The sequence below is a fragment of the Malus sylvestris genome, chromosome 2 (assembly GCF_916048215.2).
Source record: "Malus sylvestris chromosome 2, drMalSylv7.2, whole genome shotgun sequence".
Classification (NCBI taxonomy): domain Eukaryota; kingdom Viridiplantae; phylum Streptophyta; class Magnoliopsida; order Rosales; family Rosaceae; genus Malus; species Malus sylvestris.
This window is the reverse complement of record NC_062261.1, coordinates 2,011,663-2,034,605: the sequence shown is the minus strand read 5'-3', so window position 1 is coordinate 2,034,605 and position 22,943 is coordinate 2,011,663. Positions and strand designations below refer to the sequence as shown.

Sequence of the window (22,943 nt, the reverse complement as noted above, 5' to 3'; positions counted from 1 at the left end):
TGATGCCAGCTTCTGAATCAGTTTCCCATTTTTTTCGTTTAGAATACTTTCATGTTGAGTGAGTTCCTCTCAATCCTTTTCATTTGTATGAGCTGTCGATTCTGTTCAGATTTTTCTTTAAATTGGTTTTGGGTTTGCTGTTGTTTGGTGAGGGAGAAGGAGAGGGATAACACTGGGGACGAGAGCTTGGGTTTATTTGGAATTTCAACTTTTATGCGAGGGCACAATGGGTAACAAAAATGGATTCCTCACCGCCTCAATCCTCCGGAATCCAAATACCATCTAATTGTTAGGAGTCTAATTCCTCCAAATTTCGGAATTGGATTCCAAAATTTGTGTGGGACCACTAAACTTTGATTTCCTTAAATTTGGTAAAGTATTCCGTAATCGGAATTCAATTCCGTTTCCTGATTCTGATTACCCTTACATAAACGGGCCATTAAAGTGATTTTTTTTGTTTGTTAGTTGCAAGTTGAAGAAGGAGATAATATTTTTTTTCAAGTGCAGGTCTCTTTCTCTCTCCTAAAACTTCCAAATTCATTGTATATGAGTGGTGCTGGGATATGAGAGTACTCCACAGCTGCTACCTCACTGTGGCCATCTGTGAGCCAAAGTTTCCAAAGCTGCCGACTACTCGAATTCCTCGAAAATCCTCCACACGGAATTTAGTAACTTCTCTTACCCAAGCTATTTGATTCGGCTCAGCTTTCTTATTTTTGTACCATAATAGTGTATTATTTAGTACGACGTATTCTTGAGCTTCAGGGGTGAAGACACGCGCTATGGCTTCACGAGCCACCTCCACGCGGCATTAGAAGCCAGAGGGTACCAGGTGTTTATTGATGAGGACGATCTACCAAGAGGGGAAGAAATAAAAGAGAAACTGTTTCGTGCAATCGAAGAGTCGAGGATCTCTGTCATTATCTTCTCAAAGATGTATGCGGATTCGAGTTGGTGTCTTGACGAGCTGGTGAAGATCATGGAGTGTAGAGACAAACTGGGGCGACATGTTTTACCAATATTCTATCACGTTGATCCTTCGCATGTCAGGAAGCAGGACGGAGATTTAACCGAAGCATTTCAGAAGCACAAAAAGGACATCCGTGAAGAAAAAGATGACAAGAAACGTGAAGCTAAACAAGAAAGGGTAGCAGTGGAGAGAGGCTCTCACAAAGGCTGCAAATTTGTCTGGCCACCATCATAAAATCGCTAACAATGGGTAATCATTCAGCTGCTTTTCAAGATTTGAGTTGTATTATTCTAATTAACATGCTTAATTAATACACCTTAATCTCTCAAGTTGATCCTTCACATAAGCTGCTAATTTTAGTGATTGACTTAATCTCTGAATTAATTGACATGCTTAATTAACATTTTACATAATCTAAACATTCATTCACATGCTTAATGAATACACCTTAATCTCTCATAAGTAACCTAAACCGTAATTGGAGTTTAATTCATACGCCTAACTTTTATTTATCAATGAATTCTTTTATTCAAGTTCTTTATATATATATATATATATATATATATATATATATATATATATATATATTATATTATATGAAGGGAAGAAGGAAAGAAAATTGTATATGTACTGATATCTCCTACCGAGCCTTCATTGATTTCCACTAATGCTTACGAATTCAATTTTCAGGGGCGAGCAAAGTTCATTAAAAAAATTATTGACGAAACTATTTGTCAATGGCTCACCAGCACTAACAAATTACATGTGGCCAAGCACATAGTTGGAATCAATTCACGCGTTCAAGATATTATCAGTTGTCTTTCAAGTGGTGGATCAAATGATGTTCTTATGGTTGGAATTTGGGGGATGGGTGGATTGGGTAAAACAACAGCTGCCAAAGCCATTTATAACCAAATTCATCCTCAGTTTGAATTCAAAAGTTTCCTTGCCGACGTTCGCGATGCTACAAGTAAACATGATCTGGTTGATGTGCAAAAAAAACTTATTTCTGACATCTTGAAAAAGAAGCCTGAAATAAGCTATGTTGACGAAGGTATAGGTCTGATAAAACAACAATTTCGACATAGAAAGATACTTGTCATCGTGGACAACATTGATAAAGAGGAACAACTGGATGCAATAGTTGGAAGTCATGATTGGTTTGGTCTTGGAAGTAGAATTATTATAACGACACGAGATGAACGTCTACTACTAAATGTGAACAAAAAATTTCAGGCTAAGAAAATGAATGAAGAAGAAGCTCTTGAGCTATTTAGTTGGCATGCCTTTAAAAATAGTTGTCCTGATCAAGGATACCTTGAAGTTTCAGAAAAGGTTGTTTCTTACTGTGGAGGTTTACCACTCTCGCTTGAAGTTTTAGGATCTCTTTTGATTAAAAGATCGTTGGCAGAGTGGGAAAGCCAATTGGAGGAATTGGGAAGATATCCAGATGAAAACATTGTAAATCGACTTAGAATAAGCTTTGACGGGCTATGTCGTTCAGAGAAGGCTATATTTCTTGACATATCTTGTTTCTTTATTGGAGAGGACAAGGACTATGTCGCAAAAAGATTAGATAAATGCGGATTTTCTGCAACAATAGGAATTAGTGTCCTCTGTGAACGATGCCTTATAACTGTTGAGCAGAATAAGTTGAATAAGCATGATTTGCTGCGAGAAATGGCTAGAGTAATCATTTCTGAAAAATCTCTTGGTCACCCTGGAAAATGGAGTAGGTTGTGGAACCGTCAAGAGGCCGCCGAAGTCTTGAGAAATAAATCTGTAAGTACATTCCCAATAAAATTTTGTATAATGCATCCTGCTTGAAAACATATATGTAACCCACGTTTATTGAGGGCAACTTACCTAACGGAAAAGCAAAGTGTCACCAAGTTTATTGAGGGCATACCTGGACGTGTATGCCTTACTTTGGACATGTGGACTTCCTCTCAGAGCGTGGGTTATGTGTTTGTTACTGGGCACTTCATTGATGCTGACTGGAAGTTGCACAGGCGGCTGCTCAATGTGGTGATGCAACCATATCCAGACTCTGATTCTGCTCTTAGTCATGCTGTTGCTGTTTGCCTTCATGATTGGAGTTTGGAAAACAAGTTATTTTCAGTCACTTATGATCAGCCACTGAGTGAGACTGCTCTTGAAAATCTAAGGCCTCTTCTTTCAAATAAGAACCCACTTATCCTCAATGGTCAACTATTGGTTGGGCATTGCATTGCCCGTACTTTGAGCAGCATTGCAAAAGAAGTGTTAGCGGCAGGAAGTGATGTGGTCAAAAAAGTACGGGATAGTGTAAAGTATGTGAAGACATCAGAGTCCCATGAAGAAAAGTTTCTGGAGCTTAAGAGTCAGCTCCAAGTCCCAAGTGAAAGGAGCCTATCAATTGATGACCAGACTAAATGGAACACAACGTATCAAATGCTGGTGGCCTGTTATGAGTTAAAGGAAGTGTTTTCTTGCTTGGATACATCTGATCCTGATTACAAACAAGCCCCGTCAATGGAAGACTGGAAGCAAGTTGAGACTATCTGCACATTTTTGAAACTTATCTTCGATGCAGCCAACATCCTTACCACTACGACTAACCCAACTCCAGTTACTTTCTTCCATGAAGTGTGGAGGATTCAGACAGATCTGACTAAGACGGTTGCAAGTGAGGATCCCTTCATTAGCAGCCTAACTAAGACAATGCAAGAAAGGGTTGAAAAATACTGGAAGAATTGTAGCCTGGCTTTGGCAACAGCGGTAGTTATGGATCCCAGGTTCAAGATGAAGCTTGTTGAGTTCAGTTTCAACAAAGTTTATGGTGAAGAAGCTCCCACGCATATCAAGGTTGTCGATGACGGAATTCATGAGCTCTTTCATGAATATTTGACACTGCCTTTGCCTCTCACACCAACTTATGCAGACGAAGGGAATAACTACGTTAAGACAGAGGATTCCCAAGGTGGAGCTAATCTAACAGACAACGGACTCACGGACTTTGACATGTACATCATGGAGACAACCAGCCAACAGATGAAGTCGGAGCTGGATCAGTATTTGGACGAGTCTCTGCTGCCCCGAGTTCATGACTTTGATGTATTAGGCTGGTGGAAACTGAACAAGATGAAGTACCCGACGCTTTCAAAGATGGCTCGTGACATTTTGTCAATTCCGGTATCTACAGTTCCTTCCGACTGTGTCTTTGATACAACGGTCAAGGAAATGGATCAGTACAGGACTTCCCTACGACCAGAGACGGTGGAAGCCCTCATATGTGCCAAGGACTGGATGCAGTATGGATCAGCCGACGCGTCCACTGCACTTGTCAGAATGGAATATTAGATCGTAGGTCTCTTCCACCGTCACGAGCGATGGACGGGAAGTTGGCCGCCGGGAAGATGTATGATGGTAGGTGTTTGTATCATTTAACCTAGTTTACTTCTACCAGTTGGAGTTTTATCTTTTGTACTATTTTAAGAGGTGGAATGCTTGGACATGAGTTTTTAGCCTTAATTTATGGTAGTCTTAAAATTATGATGATTTACATGAAGTTTGGGATATGGATGGAGCATTATATGCTTTGTTTTCGAGTTATTTTTGCTCGGAAAATACTTGGTTCCTTACATGTAAGGTGATTATTTTTCCTCGCACACAAAATTGATTTTGACGTATGTGCAAAAAAAATAAAATTCAGTTCATAGATTTAACGGGATTTTGGTACGTATCTAACCGTCATTGCCAGTTAAGGAAGAACCTTCTTTACTTCGAAAACCTAATAGTTTGTTTGCTACTTTTAAAATGATTGAAACCATTTTTAGAAAAAATGTTTTTGGATTCTAAAATCATTTGAAGTGCTTCTTGTAAAAAAACACATAACTACATATTTGTTTTATTTTAATAAAAAAGGCTTTCAATCATTTAACAGTACTTTCAAACGAGCCCTAAGCTGTGCGATTTTTTTTTTTTTTTGATCGTTCACAAATTTATAATGTTCAGCCTCACCACTCCATTATTTGTCGGAGAACAAATTTGATTTAGGTAAATAATTATCCCACTCCATGTTATTCATATACTGCTTTCTTGCTTTGATCTTTGATCGAACAAATCAAATAAGAATCATAACACTGCCATGAAGAGAAGTGCAAAACGAAAAACGAGTGTGTGAATATCATTTTTGCTTGCGTCGGTGATTCAATTGGGAGTTTAAGCTCATAATTTTTTGACAAATGGAATTATATTGACGCATGGTTCATATGATCACATAATATGTAATAAATTTATTTAAATATCCTCCCGCTTCTCAACAATGTGAAGAAAACCAAAAACACGTATGCTACACTACACTAAGTGCATATAATACAATTGATTATAAATCTTTTTTCAAGATTTCAACTAATCGTATTATTCCACTTTGTTTACAGACTGTGTTCATGCACTCTAAAAACTGGCGTGCAAGTCAGATGACGTCTTTCATAGTTTGTTTTATTAATTGTTTAGGAGTTTGTTTTATGGAAAAATTAGGATCCAGTCCTTAGTCATCAATTTCATAGACTAAAACCTTATTGGTTTTTAGTTTTTTTATCAAAGTCTTTTGACTTTGTACACCTCAGCATTATACTAATAACACACTTCCATGTTATCTTTTTTATTTTATTTTTTGGCTTTTTAGCCAAAATGGTCACTGAAATTTACATAACACATCACTTTGGTCCTTGAGATTGTCCACCATCCATTATTTTGGTTCTTCCGTTAAAAACTCTGTTAAGTGTTCCGGAGCTCTTGACCGAAAGTTGGGGCAATTTTCAAAGCTTCGTAACTTAATCTTTTCTTAACCAAATTCGACCCAGAATATATCAAAATGAAGATAAGAAAATGTAGAGCAAGTTTATACCATTTAGAAGCCCAATGGTTGCCGGAGATGGCTGGAAAATAGCCTAAAGGTGACTAGTCCGTTGGAAAACTGAAAAACTCGCCGGAAACTGGGTAAACTTTAAATATTCATAACTTCTTCAATACTCAACGAAATCGAGTGATTCAAAACGAAAATCATACTTCTCAATGAGACGAAGAGAATGATACCTTTCTTGATGGCTAATTCTCCGTTGTTTGGCCGGAAAATGGCTCAAAAGTGGCTAACTAGAGACCAAGATAGCCACTTTCGACCCGTTTTCCGACCAAACCACAACGATTTAGCAGTCGAGAAAGGTACCATTCTCTTTATCTCATCGAGAAGTATGATTTTTTTTTTAATCACTTGATTTCGTTGTGTATTGAAGAAGTTATAAACGTTTAAAATTTACCCAGTTTCCGGCGAGTTTTCCAGTTTTCCCTCAGACCAGTCACTTTTCAGGCTGTTTTCCGGCCATCTATGGCAACCATTGGGCTTCCAAACAGGTGTAATCTTGTTCTACACTTTCCTATCTTCATTTTAATATATTATGGGTCGAATTTGATTAATAAACGATTGAGTTACGAAGCTTTGAAAATTGCCTAAACTTTCGGCCAAGAGCTCTTGCACACTTAACGGAGTTTTTAACAGAATGACCAAAATAATGGATGATGGACAATCTCAGGGACCATTCCTATTGATTTTCAATCTCAGGGACCAAAGTGATTTGTTATGCAAAATCTCAGGGACCATTTTGGCTAAAAAACCTTTTCCTTTTTTTTTTTTTTTACAACAAAATTTAATTTATAATTTCTCGCACATAGATTATCCATTCAAAAGGTTGAATAACATTTGTAGCTGAAAATCTCAAAATTCTTTGTATTCAAATTCAACATTATTAAATTGAATATGTATCTCCAAAATTAAATTTTGCCAAAAAAATTTTCGAACTTATTTTTCTCCATGACCATTATATTGCAAAATTCTAACAAATGACCATTATATTGCAAAACCATAACCAATGGCCATTATATTGCTATGAACGCAATTTTAATTTCATTGGGTACATATGATTTTAATGTTGAAATTGTATATGGTTACATTTTTATGAATTACTATAATTGTACATGGGTACATTCTTATGGGAACATTTATCTTTTATCATGACATTTTATCTTATTAATTTGCAACTACTATTTTCATTCAATAAAAAATACAATTCTTTTCATAACTTATTTTCCACATTTTAATCACCAATTTTTCATTGGTTTAAGGTTTTCTAAGGGTGGATTTTGTTGTTTAATCCCATAAACGTTAAATTTCAAATCTTATGGGAATTTATATCCCGTAAAATGTGGTAATTTATTTATTTAATTGCTTTAAATGTTCCGACAAAAAAAATTGCTTTAAAGGATGTCTTACGGGATTTCAAATCTTTGAGCGTATTTTACTCTAGGTTCAGATTTCAAATGACTGATCACCTTTAGGAATTTTTCATATAGATATATAGATAAATTTATGAGGATGACCAATCAATTAGGTTTATTGGAATTAAGATTAAGAATAGTAGACAAACTAGCGAGGATGACCAATATCAGGCTAGTCCTACTTGGTTGACATGATTCTTCTACACTTAACAGGTTTTTATGTGTTAATTTGTATGTCTAACTGTCATATCCCAGCTCGGGCCCCCATCACATCCCAGGCTTGATTCCGCCGCAGCACGATATTGTCCGCTTTGGGTCCCGACCTCGACCTCATGGTTTTGTTTCTGGGAACTCACACGAGAACTTCCCAGTGGATCACCCATCATGGGATTGCTCTCGCAGGAACTCGCTTAACTTCGGAGTTCCGATGGAACCCGAAGCAATGAGCTCCCAAAAGGCCTCGTGCTAGGTAGAGATGAGAATATCTTACATGATCCACTCTCCTGGGCGATGTGGGATGTTACAATACACCCCCTTAGGGGCCTGAAGTCCTCGTCGGCACACTTCCGGCCAAAGATTGGCTCTTATACCAAATTGTCACATTCCGGCCAAGGTCCCCACCACATCATGGGCTTAACTCCGCCGTAGCACGATATTGATTGCTTTGGACCCTGACCACACCCTAGTGGTTTTGTTTCTAAGAACTCACAAGAGAACTTCTCAGTGGGTCACCCATCATGGGATTGCTCTCGCATAAACTCGCTTAACTTCGAAATTCCGATGGAACCCGAAGCCAATGAGCTCCCAAAAGGCATCGACCTAGGTAGAGATGTGAATATAAGGCTTACATGATCCACTCCCCTGGGCGATGTAGGATGTTACACTAACCAATAAGATATAATTATCACGTAGAGATAGTTGATGCCTGACCATAGATTAATTCATACATTAAAAAGAACAACCTTTAACATTGACATGGTAATTGGATAGTAGTTGGCTCTTGGAGATGTAAATAGGATTTTTATTGGAGAATTCATAACCATAGGTTTTCTTGTGTCGTATGTTTATTTTAATTAATTGTCTTTTCTTTTTTCTTGTTAATTTTAGTCTTAATCAATTACTCAATTATTCAATTCAATTTATCCTTTGTTGTTTAATTAAGTCTAGCGTGATTAGTTGGTTAAATTGGTGTTAAAGCAATACATGTGAGATCGACCTTATATTTGCATATCTTACTACAATTGATTCGTGCTCTTACGAATTTAATTTGGTTTAAATTAATCTATTATTTAGGTTAGTTTAAATATACATCAAGTTGTTGGCGTCGTTGCCAGGAATTGCCCCTTAATCTTAATTGTGCTTTACTTAATTTTATTTTTCCGTTTTCCATTTTTGTTTGTGTAGTTCTTTTTTTTTCCTTATTCATTCATTCTTTCTTTCTTTCTATTTTCTGTTTTATTTAAATAAAAAACACGGTAACCTTCTTTTTTGTCCAATTCAGTTTCTAATTGAAGTCCTTTAGTTATTTGGTGTCTTTTTGTTTGTGTTGAACTTCGTGAGTTATTAGGAGTAGTAGTCTTTGGTTTAATTACTCTTTTCAATCAACTAGCTTTCTTTTGTTGTCATTTATTACTACGGTCTGATGATATTCCTTTTCATTTGTAAGTGAGAGGCAAAAATGAAATGTTCCAAATATTCCTGTAAATTCTTGTTCGAATCTCGTAGAAAGCAAATTCGATACTAAATTAAGTTGCTTGGCTGAACTCACCCTCTCCTTAGTGTGAAAATATGTCATCGTGCTAAAAAAAAAAAAAAAGTCCTCTTCTGTTTTTTTTTTCACTATTTTCAATTTTCTTTTTGTAGGCACATGCCTGATGGCTTGGAAACAATGCCAAAGGAACATTGACCTTCTAATTCTCAATTCTAAGAGTTTATACAAGAAGCCACACCCTTGGAACCCAATAAACGTACATGGAAGAAGCTTTTTGCATTGATGGTTCAAGCTAATATACAGTCAGCAAACAACCACTCAACTTTTACAAAAGCTCACTCAAGGGCATCGAATTCCTCCGCAAGGGAAGCAAGCAAATAATCGAGCAATCGCAATTTTGGAAAAACAAGTTGGTCAAATTGAGTGACAAACAATGTATTGAGTGCCATCTCCAGTAAAATCTATATAAGGGTATAAGTACTACATAACCTTTGTAGATGAATTTTCCATATTCATGTGGATATTTCCTATAATTAAGAAGTCAGATGGTTGTTCAATTTTTGTGAAGTTTGTTGCATTTGTGTTTAATCAGTTTAATGCTTCAATTAAATGCTTTCAATCTGATGGAGGAGGTGAGTATATGAGTAAAAATTTTGAGGAGTTTCTAGCAAGCAAGGGCATTTCACACATGGTTTCATGTCCAAACACTCCTCAGCAGAACGGTATTTCTGAAAGGGGACATAGCCATGTAGTGGAAACTGCTATAACTTTACTAACAGAAGCAAACTTGCCACAAATGTTTTGGTATCATGCTTGTTCCTATGCAGTTTTACTAATTAATAGAATGCCATCTAAGAATTTGGAGTTTAAATCTCCATAGCGGCTTTTGTTTGGGAAAGTTCCAGAGATTCATAATTTTAAGGTGTTTGGGACTGCCATTTATCCCTTGATGAGACCATAAGCTGTTAACAGGCTCCAAGCTCGATCTTCGCAGTGTGTATTTCTTGGCTATGCCCTCGGGTATAAAGGAGCAATATGCAATGATTTGAAGAATAGAAGGTTGATTTTGTCAAGACATGTAATACACGATGAAGAAGTGTTTCCATATAAAACTGAACTGTCTCAAGAGTATAATAATTCTGAGCAATCCAAGAGGGTAAGAGATGATATGGTAGTGGTACAAATGCCTATCCCTCCAACAAATAGTCAAGTACCAGTATCAAGTGGTGTTTCCATTCAAGAATTACGAGCAGATTCGTTATTAGAGAATGCCTCTCAGCAGCAAGCTTGGGGTTGTATTGAGCGACTGACACCAAGAAATATTTCTGAAGTGTAATAGCAGTAATCAATTTGAGCAAGATAGGGCCATCACCACATCCGATATATGGGGTCTAAGGGACCTCATATCTTGGGGTCCTACCCATGCGAACTCCCCAACCCGGTGCAATAGCAGTAGTCGACTCAAAAGGTGCCCATCCCCATGCTCCCGCTCGTGGAATTCTTGGACCTCGCTGGGATTTGCGCCCCCAAACTGGTAGAATAGCGAGTGGCACTGCTGCAGCGGCAGCAACTGGAGGAGCACCATGGAGTGGAGGCACGACAGCAACTGGAGGAGCACCATGGAGTGGAGGCACGACAGCAACTGGAGGAGCACCGTGGAGTGGAGGCATGACAGCTGCTGCATCCGCCTGGGGTGATGCACCAGCTGGAGGAGAAGCAGCTGGGGAAGGGTCACGAACTATACCATCGACCAACTCCGGCTGGTCTCTCAGGAAGAGATCATCCCTGTGCCTGTAATGATTGCCTTCCACCACAAAACCCTGAAAAGTTAGAAAACTAAAGTTTCAGTTTCCTCTCAGTTTAACGCAGTGACAATATTCAACTACTTAAAACAAAAAAGAAAACTAAAGTTTACCCATCTCGTCACTTCGCTCTCAAAGCCTGCAATCGAACGCTGGAAAGGCCCTTGAAACACATCTAGCGGAACCTCGGATATGTCCAGATGGAATCCATTTCCATCATGCGCCCAGGTCACGCCTATTGGGTTTCCGTTGAGAAACGCATACAGATATCGGACAAAGTTTTCAGCCATGTTAACTAGCTCACAGATTGAAATTTTAATCAGTTCAGCGTTACTTGGCATTCTGCACTACTGAATTAACAAATGGAAAAAAGAAAAAAAAAATCCAAAATTTTCCTAACTTTCCCTACATTTTCTCAGCAGCCAAACAGAGCACAAAGATTCTCTGATTACTGATCAATTTCCAAGAAATTAATCACGCAGTTCACTTATAGATCGCTTTATCAAATGCGTATCTATAAAAGGAACGGCTTAAGATAGTAGTAAACATTTTTCTTTTGCTCCCTTTTCTCGGCAGCCAAACAGAGCACAAAAGATTCTCTGGTTACTGCTGAATTACCAAGCACTTAATTACGCAATTCATTCATAGATCGTTTTATCATATGTGTATATAGTAGTAATCGATTTCTTTCGCTCCATTTTCTCGGCAGCCAAACAGACCACTGAGTACTAAATTTCCAAGAAATCAGGTAGTTCAATCGCAGTTCATTTTCCATCGAATCTCACAAACAAAACATCACATGCATGTGCGTACCAACTGTATATCACCTAAATCAAGAACAATTTCACAGAGGATTACCAAAAAAACAACGAACAAGCAGCAATCAATTTTCTTTCGATTTGGAAAATCAACAGTTTGTAAGGTTTTGGAGGTGAGATAAATTACCTGAATTGTTGCAGGCCCCTGAAGCTTTCAACTCCAACTCCAAGGTCTGAAATGGTTTTAGAGAGAGAGAGCGCGAAGCAGAAGTTGCAGTCTGAAATGGTTTGAGAGAGAGAGAGAGGGCGGGAGACGGTTGAATTCATAACAGAATATCACACGTGCGAGACACTCGTGTCGGAAAATGGATTCAGAAGAAAGCAATGGAGGGGATTCCCTGGGGCATTGACCGTTTCAAGGACTTGTGCTCCTTTCTGTCTATTGGGAGATTAATGAGTTTGGGCTACGTGGAGCAATGTGGTTGGTTTAGCGCTGAGTACTACGGTGACGTCGAGGGTCTCACATCCAACTTTTGGGCTACGTGGTGCAACTAATCTGACCAAAATCTTTGTTTACATAGTTAGATTGTTCTACTTTGGCGAAATTACACATTTTTGGTTTAGTTCCTACCTTAGCGAAATTACATATTTAAAGTTACTACTACCAACTCGAATAGAGTTTTTATTTAAAATATTAGTGATCAATGCTAGAAGCCTGAAATTCATTTAGAGAGAGTTCGTTGGAGATGCTCTTACACTTGCAATAGTTATGTCACATTATTTGGATATCAGACATTACTTTAAATGTGATTAATGCAATTTATATAAAAATATATGATCGATTCAGTGTGGTTTTAGTTGGGTTTTAAAGTATGAAAATCGGACTCAAATAAAAAGAAATTGGTTTAGTCTTTCAATTATTTGACTTTTTTATTGATTCAAAATCAAGATTAAGTTCGCTTTTGGTCAGTTTGATTCCCACCCCTAATTTGAGTGTTGGAAAATACATTTACAAGATAGTTCATATGCGGTTGGAACCGGTGTTGGTATTGAAAATTTTAATAACCAACCAAACTCGAAGTAGTATTGCCAGGGATGTAGCTAGAGATCTACATAATTTTTTTTTTTTGGGGGGGGGGGTCTTCAAACAATAAAGTCACAAATTATAAAATTCAAAAATGTACTAAACAAAATACTTATATACTAATCCATAAAGTTTGTCATACAACATTTTACAATAACCCTTGTTGTGTTTTCATGTTTAAAACCGTTGCATGACAACTTCATTACCAATACCATAAAAAATCTCTCTCTATAAAAGTAATGGAGTTTCCATTGACCAAAAAACTGAAGCAAGACTTGTTTGCATCATCCTGCTTTTATCTGTGCACAAACATGAACATCCTGAGAATGTTGTTTGGGTTTGAGGTCACAATGGTTTGTGTTTGTTTATCTGTATATCATCCCTGCATTGATAAATACTGAGATTTTCTGCTTTTCTCGGTAAACTGCTGTTATTACTTAAACTTCAAATCACACATGTGGTCACAGACAGATAGGAGACCGCGGAGCAAAAACGAAACAAGAAAAAAAATACAACACAGAAAGAAACTAGTTGCCATTGCTGAACAACATATATCAGTTTTACTAAATAAATCGGTACTTTTGTTCTTCCTATGTCCTAGCTCGCGGCTAATTCCTCTCCGCGGGCTAGCCGATTAGCACGCTGCTGTGGTAGTCTAGGAACGGGTGTCGGCCACCACGGCAGCACATACGGGAAGAAGTATATGCTCGTAACAATTGCACTATTTTCAGCTATCGTTGACCACTCCCTTGTATGAATGTTGCACATTACAATATCTTGATTCACACGCAGATACCAAACATCCTTGTTATTTGGGTCCACACTTGCCAATGTAAGTGGATATGCATCATCGTGGTACATTTCGGGGTCCAAGGAACAAACCCTGTGTTCACTCAAACATAATTTCCCATCTCCTTGATTATCTTCTTCTTTCAACTCCCAAACGTACAAACTTCTCCCGACAATGTCCAGCTCATACATATGCAGACGCCCTCCACACTGATCACCTAGGCACTGAATGGAGTGTTCATCCATAGGCTTATCGAATACAATGAAACGACATTCACCGTCAACACCGCCGTCTTTACTAGTGACAGTGATGTTATCGTCGTTGAACAGATCCAACCCGAGAACCAGAAGACGGCCCTTAACGTAATTCGACCAATACAACCTTCTGTTGCAAGCAAAGCCGAAGCGATCAAACATAACATGATGGAGTTTTCTCGGGCATGATATTAATGACTCTCGCCATTCTCCCGTCTCAGAAGAGAATACCTCTATTAAAAACTTATCGGAGGTAAGTTCCTCATCACTAGGAGGAAGAATTCTAACAACCTTGCACCTGTACTGAGCATTAAGCCGCACGACATGTCGTCCTTCTGTATCGCCTTCCTCGTAGTTATAGTAGGGCATATCGCAGACGAATCCCACGTGTGCTATCTTGTTGCTTCGGGTAGGGGCTGGAGGAAGCGCAACCCAGCTCAAGGTGTGCGGATTGCATATGTAGTACGAACGAGCGAAATATTTGTGGTCGCGGCACAAAACCAAATCATTATACGTCCCTGCCACAAACGGACCTTCTTTCAATCCGTGGAAACTCTTGAGTCTTTCAAACATCGGAGTTAGCACCTTTGACGACGACGATGATGGCGATGGTGTCAGTCTCGAAAGTAAATCTTCTCCTTCCACGCTTATCAGAGTGCGTATGATCGGCGTTTGCTTGTCAATTTGGAGACCTAGAAAGCGGCCGATGAAATAAGATTCCGAGATGAGAGTGTGCCAACGCTTGGACACGCACTTGCATTGAAAAACGAATCTACTGCTTGGAAGCCGAGAAATTATTTCCGCCAACAAAGCATCGGGGAGATCAGCAATATGAGTAGCACTCATCACTTCTGATGATGTTGATGTTTTTGATAGTTTTGAGTGGACATATTCAGAGACCGGGGCTCCAACGGACGACTGGGATCTACGTCTATTTTCCATGGCGGCACAAATATAATTAAATCCACTACGACCTTCCTCCTGTCTCTACGTTATGTTATATAGTGTTTCAAAGATGTATTTTACATGAAGAGGGAGAGTTCGGCTAAACCATATAATGGACAACCTAAATTAGTTGTACTTCACCTTTCTTACTCTCCAAATGAAGATGTGGTCATCTGCCATTTGATGCTAATACGACGGTAACGGTAGATTTGTTGTTTGTATTTTTTCTCCACCGTTGAATTAAATCCAACAGTGAGTAACTACGGGACTCTTTGATATATATACAAAGCCTTTTCAGATAAATCAAAAGCTCTTTTAACCAAGTTTGGCAAAAACAGTTGAACTTATAAGTGCTTTCAGAGGAAGCAATTGCAAGTGGATTTCCAATAAGCGCTTAAACTTTTACTTTAGCAAAATTTCAACCTTCTTATTCATAAAAGTACTTGTGAGAAAATCACTTGCAACGTGCCAATTTACATATTCTAAACCTTATGCACTAGATTTTGTTAAAACAGACACCAAAGAATCCGGTCTCTCATAGGTTTAGGATTCCTATTATGATTCTGTGATTGTATACCTATATGACAAGTATTGTTGTCTTGCACCTTAACATATCTGTATATATAACACTCTTGTGAGATTAATACGATTATTAAATTCACAATTCTATAGATTTAGGGGGTGTAGTCAACTTAGGTTTCGAAATGATTTTAATATATTTTGATAAGGGATGAATTTCGTAGGATTATGTAGACTTCTACAAATCCATATGGATTTTGGAAGATTTTGGAAGATTTGAGAAGATTCATGTAACACGTTTCTATGTATTTTGATAGATTTTACAATGTTAAATCTTGACCGTCAAATAAATCAAATGATGATAAATGTACCTACGTCATAAATCTAAAAAACAAAGCTGCTTTTTGTTCATGCTCTGGAGCTACCTTTCACGTTTTCTAATTTGTCAATTAAAAGTATCAATTACTTTCTATACATTAATCAATTTCATTACTCTATTGAATTGTAACAACTCATATTAGTCCAATCTAATATTTTTTTATTTAGTTCGTACTTCATTTAGGAATACAACAATGTAAAGTTACTAATACCAACACGAAAAGAGTTTTTATTTAAAATATGGGAATTGTTATTGGCATTCCACATTTCTCATTCAGCACTTCAAACTTTCTATATCTGAAAAAAAAAATACACTTATGAGGAGTGTAAAATGAGATCTTTGGTATGCAAATAACAGTTCTCTAAAATATTATTAAAATATTAGCAATTAATACTATAAGCTTTATTTAGGATATCTGAAAAATCCATGTCTAAGGAGGTCACTATATAGTGTGATTGGAGATGATTTTTTCAAATTCCTCTATAAAGTTTAGCTAGAACTCATTTAGAGAGTTCATTGGAGATGCTCTTACAATTACAATAATTATGTCACACCATTTGGATATCAAACATTACTTTAAATGTGATTAATGCAATTTATTTTAAAATATATGATAGATTCAGTGTGGTTTTAGTCAGTTTTAAAAGTATGAAAATCGGACCAAACTAAAAGGAAATCGGTTCAAATTTTAAATTATTTGACTTTTTTTATTGGTCAAAGTCAAACTAAACCAAAATTAATTGATTAATTTTCGTTTTGGTAAATTTGATGCCCACCCCTAATTTGTGTGTTGGAAAAAAACATTTACAAGATTGTTCATATGAGGTTAGAACCAGTGTTGGTATTGAAAATTTTGACTAGTACGAGATATTTTGATATTGTAATTTTCAAGTCCTGATCATCCCTAAACCAAATGGTTTCGGTTTGGTACAATACCATTTTGGTGTATTCATACCATAGCCTCTTCGAAGTGAAAATAACTTATATGGAACGAGTTTACCACTACGTGATGTCTTTTGTCCAATAAAGCATTGCTATATGCAATTTTTTTCTGCACATGACAGTAGGGGTGGGCATTCTCATGGGTCACCCAACCGACCCATCCGTAATTCTCTAGGTTGGGTTTTGTCTTTAAAGTTTTGATTTTCGGGTCATAACCCGCCCACCCGTGTGAAACAAGCGTAATTAGAAGTCTGCACAGTGCTTCCATGATTTTTGTTGCTCAATTCATTGATTATCAAATCAAATCCATCTCTTGCTCCCTATTAGCGCCAGCAAAAGGGCCAAATTTAGATTAATCTTACATGCGAATAATTTTTTTCACAAATGGAATAATATTGATGCATTTATTCATTAGTGTTACAAGACTGGTTCATATGATCATATAATATATAATAAATTTATTTAAATATCCTCCCTTCTCCCAACAATGTGAAGAAAACCAAAAACACGTATGTTACACTAAGTGTCTTAATACAATTGATTGTAAATCTTTTTTCAAGTTTTCAACCAATCGTATTATTCCACTTTGTATAACGGGTCATGTTCCTGCACTCTAAAAATTCTCTCCAACAATTGCAGAACTCAATCAACACCACACATAACAATTTTCATCTAACGGTCTAATTTCCTTCTAATAATTCAATCTCAACGACATGAACTTTCTGACCGTCCTCAGGCAAATGATCCAATCTCAAAATTACCAACCCAGACGACGAGTCGTACTCAAAATCCACCACATTAGACCCGACCCGACACTTCCTGGGCTTAGCAGAAGAGTAAGCGCCAAATTTGCCGCAGCCCTTAACCTCCAATCGGACGACGCCGTTCTGTTCATATCCCAACCCTTCAATTGCTCCGCCTGCATTGTACATCTCCACCAGTCCAATTGGCGCGAAACTCAATCTGCCGCCCAAAACCCTGATCGGAGTCACCGTGAAAACCTCGTGCTCCAGCACTTTGAGCGAAATCGGCATCGACACATTGTAAGGAAGGGTCACCAGCTCTCCCGTCCGGTGACTGTACACGGCGCAGTCGCCTTTCCAGTCGTTGTCCACGGCGGCCTCCGCAATCAGGTGGACGTCGCGGCCGCGAATCAGACCCGTGATGGCCTCGGATTTGGTTTCGTGGAACGTGTTCTTCCGTTCCGCGGTGCTCCACGCTGCGCCTTGGCAGTTGTAGACGCCGAGGACTCCGGTGTACTTGTTCATGTTCCATATCTTCAGCAAGCTCACGCCGTCGCGGGCCGGGTCAGAGAACAGGCAGTCTTTCGTCGGGCGTCCAGGCAATCGGGCCCGAAGCACTGACCCGTCCGGCAACACCAGCTTCCTCAGCAGCTCGAAATTGTGCTTCCCAGGCGCGTCACTGTAAAAACCAATTATTAATTACTAATTACAAAACAAATTAACGTACAAAATTCGATATTAGAAGAGATAAATCTCTAATTACCTGACATAGATGGGCCCACCACTGACGGCCCTGGCGGAAGCGTGGTACTCAGCCGCCGGATGGAGCGACTGGAACATGTCCCAGTCTGGCAGCATAAACTCGCCGAGAAACACGCTGTTGTAAGCAACCGCCGCAATGTGGATCGTGTGCGACACCGGGTCGCGGGGGTAGAAATCGTCGGACGCCCTCACGACGGCGGTCTGTTTGGAGCAGTAGAGCGCGTCAGTATTGTGGCTCATGCACGCGATGCAGCCGTTGTCCGGGAAATTCCTCGCCACTGAGGCGTCCAGCGCCTGGTGGTACTTCTGGGTCAACTCGACCCGACCGCCTAGCCCGGCTCCGAGAGTTTCCAGTATGCACTGCACGTCCACCTTAACGCCGTCAATACCCGCAGAGCTCAAGTAGCTGTGCAATTCGTTGTAGAATTTGTACACGCCCTTCGGATCCACCAGCCCCAACCCTCGCACCGCCATCGCGTCCGTCTTCCACGTCGGCTCGTTGGCCACAACACCGCTGGAAACGTTCGGGTACTTCATCAAGGATCCGAATTCCTCCATCTCTTTGATTCCGGGTCTGACCCCGCCCCAGTAGCCAGTAATCGCGTGCCACACGTACACATACTTCAACCCGTGCTTTTGTTTCGCGATGCTGACGATGTTCTTAATCCCCACTGTCGGATCGTCCTTCTTCTGAAACTTTGAATTTTCTTTGATCCCAGTCAGCCTTAGCGGCTCCTGCTTTTCAACGCCGTCGTCGCCGCCGACGGACTGCCACCCATCGTCGATGATAACGAACTTCGGAGGTGTTCCACCGGCGGCTAAAGACTCGAGCCCGGCCTCCACGTCCTCCTGAGTCACGTCCCGGTAAAACGCGTCCCAGGTGCACCACCCGAAATAGTCAACGAATCCGGGGAGTTTCTTCTCGTGACGTTGACGAAACGTCTGAAGGTGAACTTTGACGGACCTGATCGCTTCCGTTATCGTACCGAACGGGTCCGTCCCGGCATGGACGTGCAGTGCGTGGGAAAACGACGACGCTTTGGTGTCGGCGTCGCCGCTCTCCAAACAGAGCTCGAGCTCGTCGCTCGCGTTGCCCTGCAGGCAACCGCGGAACGAGCCTTCGATGAGAGGGAGGAACACGGTGTAGACGATCTGGTTCTCTTCGTCTCCGCCGTCCGATTCCAGGTGGGACCCGTGCTTGGTCTCGAGCAATAGGAATTGAGTCTCAAGAGGTATGTCCCTTCCCTGATCCCCCATCTTCTGGGCCATCCACCACAGCTTGAACCGGAAGCACGCCATGAACCGGACTCCGGTAAGCGTCCCTAACGAAACCACGTGCCGGCTTTTCTCCTCCGAGAAATTCGCGCCGAGGAAGACCCCGTCGACCGGACCGGAAGACGAACCGGACGTGGCCACTACATTGTCCGGCAATCCCGTCAGAATCGTCCGGTCCTTCACGATCAGCTTCCGTTCCGAGATTCGAACCGCCGGTTTGATCGTCATCTCTCTTTCTTCTCTCTACAATTTCACAGAAAACGGATTCAAAATCTCCACTTCGAATTAAATCGAACACTGCAAGCACTAATAAGCCAATTAATCACCTGAAAAGCCAAAAACGAAGACGCCCGATTCCGAGAAAATCTGGAAATTCCACAACCCGAACAGTAAAACAAAAAAGCAATCAGCTTTGTCAGTAAAGATCTTCAAGCTAATTATTTTCTCGGAAACCAAACACTAATTGTTTTCTCAGAAAACAAACAGATTGAAGACAGAGAAAGAAGAGAATAGTACCAGAAGTAGTAGCAGGACGAGAAATTACAGAGCGCCTGAGAAAGTACAAGTTGTTTGGGTTCGGAAGATTGAATCTTGTAGTAGGAGAATGCTTGGGATAATTTGATTTGGGTAAATTATGCTTGGGATAATTTGATTTGGGTAAATGAATAATGGGGCTGGTATTTATAATACGAGATAGAGAACTGCTACACGAATTTGACACCATTGCTTGAGAGCTTCGACCTCTCTCGCTCTGAGATTAATCTACTAGTTTATTCTTCTAAGCCCCCAACTTCTCTAACAGCTTATCCATACAACGGCGACGGGATGTCGTATTAGTTGGACCGTTGAAATCGATGATAGGTAGCCACGTCGGATCCACGTCCTACCAATCGAGAGAGATTTTTCAATGCGACCGGTATACAGGTGGTACATCACGTGTTATTATACACCTATCGAGATATGTGTGTTAAAAAGTTAATAACTTAAAAAATAAATTTTTTTTATTTCTATGAAAATATGTGATGTACCATTTGTATTCCCGTTATAAAGAAAAATTTCTCGTATCAATCCTATTACTCGGATTCCAACGCGACAACAGTTGGCTCCCATATCCAAATTCACCGGAGGGATTTTTATATCTACGTGGTATTTGACTAATAATATTTTTGCTGAAGCCGTATTTATGGACAACGCGGTAATGTCACAAAATGTACGTACAAATTTACAAGTAATTATTGTGTAACTTTGTATTACAGTACAGAGTATAATCTTTTTAGAGATTGTAATATGTGTCTTTTTTTTTTTTTTTATAGAAAAACTAATGAAAATGATTAGAAAACTTTGAGTTTTAACTATAAGAATAAAATAAAAGGTAAAGTGAATAGTACCATCTTTTTAGAAATTGTAATATGTGCTTTTTTTTTATAAGAAAAACTAATGAAAATGGTTTGAAAACTTTGAGTTTTAACGATAAAGATAAAATAAAAGGTAAAGTGAATAGTATCATGATTGACTTTTTAGTGTAAAAATATGATTTTTCGTTAAAATAAACCGTACCGAAAGTTTTTCGTTAAAGTTCTTTTTTTTATATATATTATTTATCAGTTATGATATGAGTGAATGGCATCTAGTTGTTTAGGTACGCGATAATCGATCTCTTTAGTAATAATTCATTATACACGGTTGAAATTGACTACTGCCTATTCAACGTAAGACTACCTCGCCTATTCATTTATCGTATATTAATAAGCCGAGTATAGGTTCAAAATGAAAATGATACTCATAACCTGTTTTTGATATGTAAACATAGTATTAATATTTAAGTTATAAATTTTATCATTCACTCGCATAATACTTATGCATTACCATATCACGTAATAGAGTACCATCCAATAATTTTTTTCAAAAGCATGGTTTGGGTCGATTCAAATTAGTAAAGGATTCATGGAATATTATTGGGGAATCAGTAAAAATAACATGCGCTACGCGTAATTTTTTTTTTGGAAAGAAAGCATGCAAATTGACATTTCATCAAGCCTTGATAGGCTATAAGTTATTTACCAAGTCATATTGCACACTTGTTGACATATGTCAATAACTTCCACACTTGTCGACATATGTCAATAACTTTCGAATAAGCATATCCATAGATGTCAATAGTTTTTAGCAAGCAAGCTAAGTGAACCTATCGACAAATTCTCATAGCAATGCATACAAAGACATTTAGCTAGCAACTATCCTATTGAGTAGCTATAGAAGTAATTCGTCTAGCAGTCGAAAGACATCATCCAACTCTTCCATGAAAGATTTCTTAGCTTGAGAACAGCTGACCCACTTGTTCCAAGATGATCAGCCCCTGTTTCCAATTCGTTGAATTGTAATTATTCTCCTAGGTGCTAGAGCCCAATGGACCCGGCTCCTTTGCCCTCCCAGTTCCCATACAATCTCATCCCCTCCTATTTTGTGCGGTCACGATTAAGACACGTCAACATTTTATATTGATTTTTTTATAGGGATAATAAAACAAAAAGTAATAGTAATATAAAATGTTGACGTGGCTTAACCGTGATCGCACAAATAGAAGGGGATAAGAATGTATGAGAAGTGGAATGGTAGAGAAGTCAGGTCCGAGCCCAATACCCATAACTTTTTGAATTAGTTTATCAAGTGCGCTGATCTGTGTCCACGTACTCACTACTCTCCCACCATCTACGCGGCAAAAATAAACAAAAACGCGTTACTTTCTTTACATTCATCACACGTGGAGGCCTACTATTTACTTTCTAAGACAAAAATAAAGTTGAACTTTTCTTTGTATCAGTTTAAGTGACAATTTATGATCATTGCGTTAAGAAATTGATTATTGGATAATGGTCATTATTATCAAATCATTGATCTTCCACGTTTGCATAAGGATAAGATCCCGTATTCCAGTAGGTAGCCCAAACAATTTGTTATGCGACCCGTTAATCTAATACGAATAATACGAAATAAAGGATTTTCAGGTTAACTTGTTAAGTTGAGTCGTTATCAAGTAATCTATTAAAAATCTATTAGCATGTCACGTCATTGTCGGGTTGTCCGTTAAAAATCCAGTAAAATATCATTTGTCAGATCTAGACATTAGGCATGACAATTTCTTGTTAATCTGTTAACCTGACACGAAACGACACGACTCGTTAACTAATCGGGTCGTTATTGAGTCACTTGTTAAGAACCATTAAAATAACGAGTTTAGTAACGGATAAGACACGAAACAACACAAACACGATCCTTTTGCCAGACCTCTCAATAACCTTATTATAATGGGGTTTTCATGTGCACGGAATAAGAACTTATTTAGAACGAGAACAACACATTTTGATTTTCTAAACGCATTAAACACAATCTCATACGTTTTTAACTTCCCACACGATAATCTATTATTAATTCATATCCTATTACAGTAACATTCACGTTACGTAGAGGTTCTTCTCAAGTTGTCTTTGGTTCATTTGGAAACCTATTATTTAGATGAGAAGGTGGTACGTGGAATGGGAAAAGGATTCTACCGGATCCTTTTTGTATCGATCCTAGGGATGCTATGATTGTGATAATAATTCATCGTACATCGTGCGGTCAATTTTCTTTAAATACTATTTATATTTAATTTTAAAATTTAAATTTTAAAATAATTTCTGACCGCATGATATAC

The 22,943-nt window shown here is 38.7% G+C and overlaps 2 protein-coding genes across 3 annotated transcripts in view; one reads left to right on the top strand and one right to left on the bottom strand.

Annotated features, from left to right (window-relative positions):
* Window positions 1-22,943, top strand: part of LOC126592363 (uncharacterized) — a 212,057-nt gene that overhangs the window by 7,528 nt on the left and 181,586 nt on the right. The gene's annotated exons all lie outside the window — the stretch shown is intronic.
* On the bottom strand, window positions 16,964-20,021 carry LOC126592388 (probable galactinol--sucrose galactosyltransferase 6). Of its 2 annotated transcripts, none has more exons than XM_050258075.1 (4): window positions 19,767-20,021; window positions 19,576-19,632; window positions 17,976-19,492; window positions 16,964-17,891 (listed from the first exon to the last, which is right to left on the bottom strand). In XM_050258075.1, the coding sequence occupies exons 1-4, from the start codon at window positions 19,971-19,973 to the stop codon at window positions 17,150-17,152; spliced, it is 2,523 nt and encodes an 840-aa protein (XP_050114032.1). In that variant the 5' UTR covers window positions 19,974-20,021; the 3' UTR covers window positions 16,964-17,149. The 2 variants fall into 2 exon arrangements, with proteins under 2 accessions (XP_050114032.1, XP_050114039.1); XM_050258082.1 differs by having other exon boundaries at window positions 19,576-19,615; window positions 19,766-19,913.

Coding starts and splice junctions, on each gene's coding strand:
- LOC126592388 (XM_050258075.1), bottom strand. CDS start 19,973: ATGGTGTCAAATTCGTGTAGCAGTTCTCTATCTCGTATTATAAATACC. Junction 19,633..19,766: donor CTCGTCCTGCTACTACTTCT/GGTACTATTCTC, acceptor TTTTACTGTTCG/GGTTGTGGAATTTCCAGATT. Junction 19,493..19,575: donor CTTCGTTTTTGGCTTTTCAG/GTGATTAATTGG, acceptor GTGAAATTGTAG/AGAGAAGAAAGAGAGATGAC.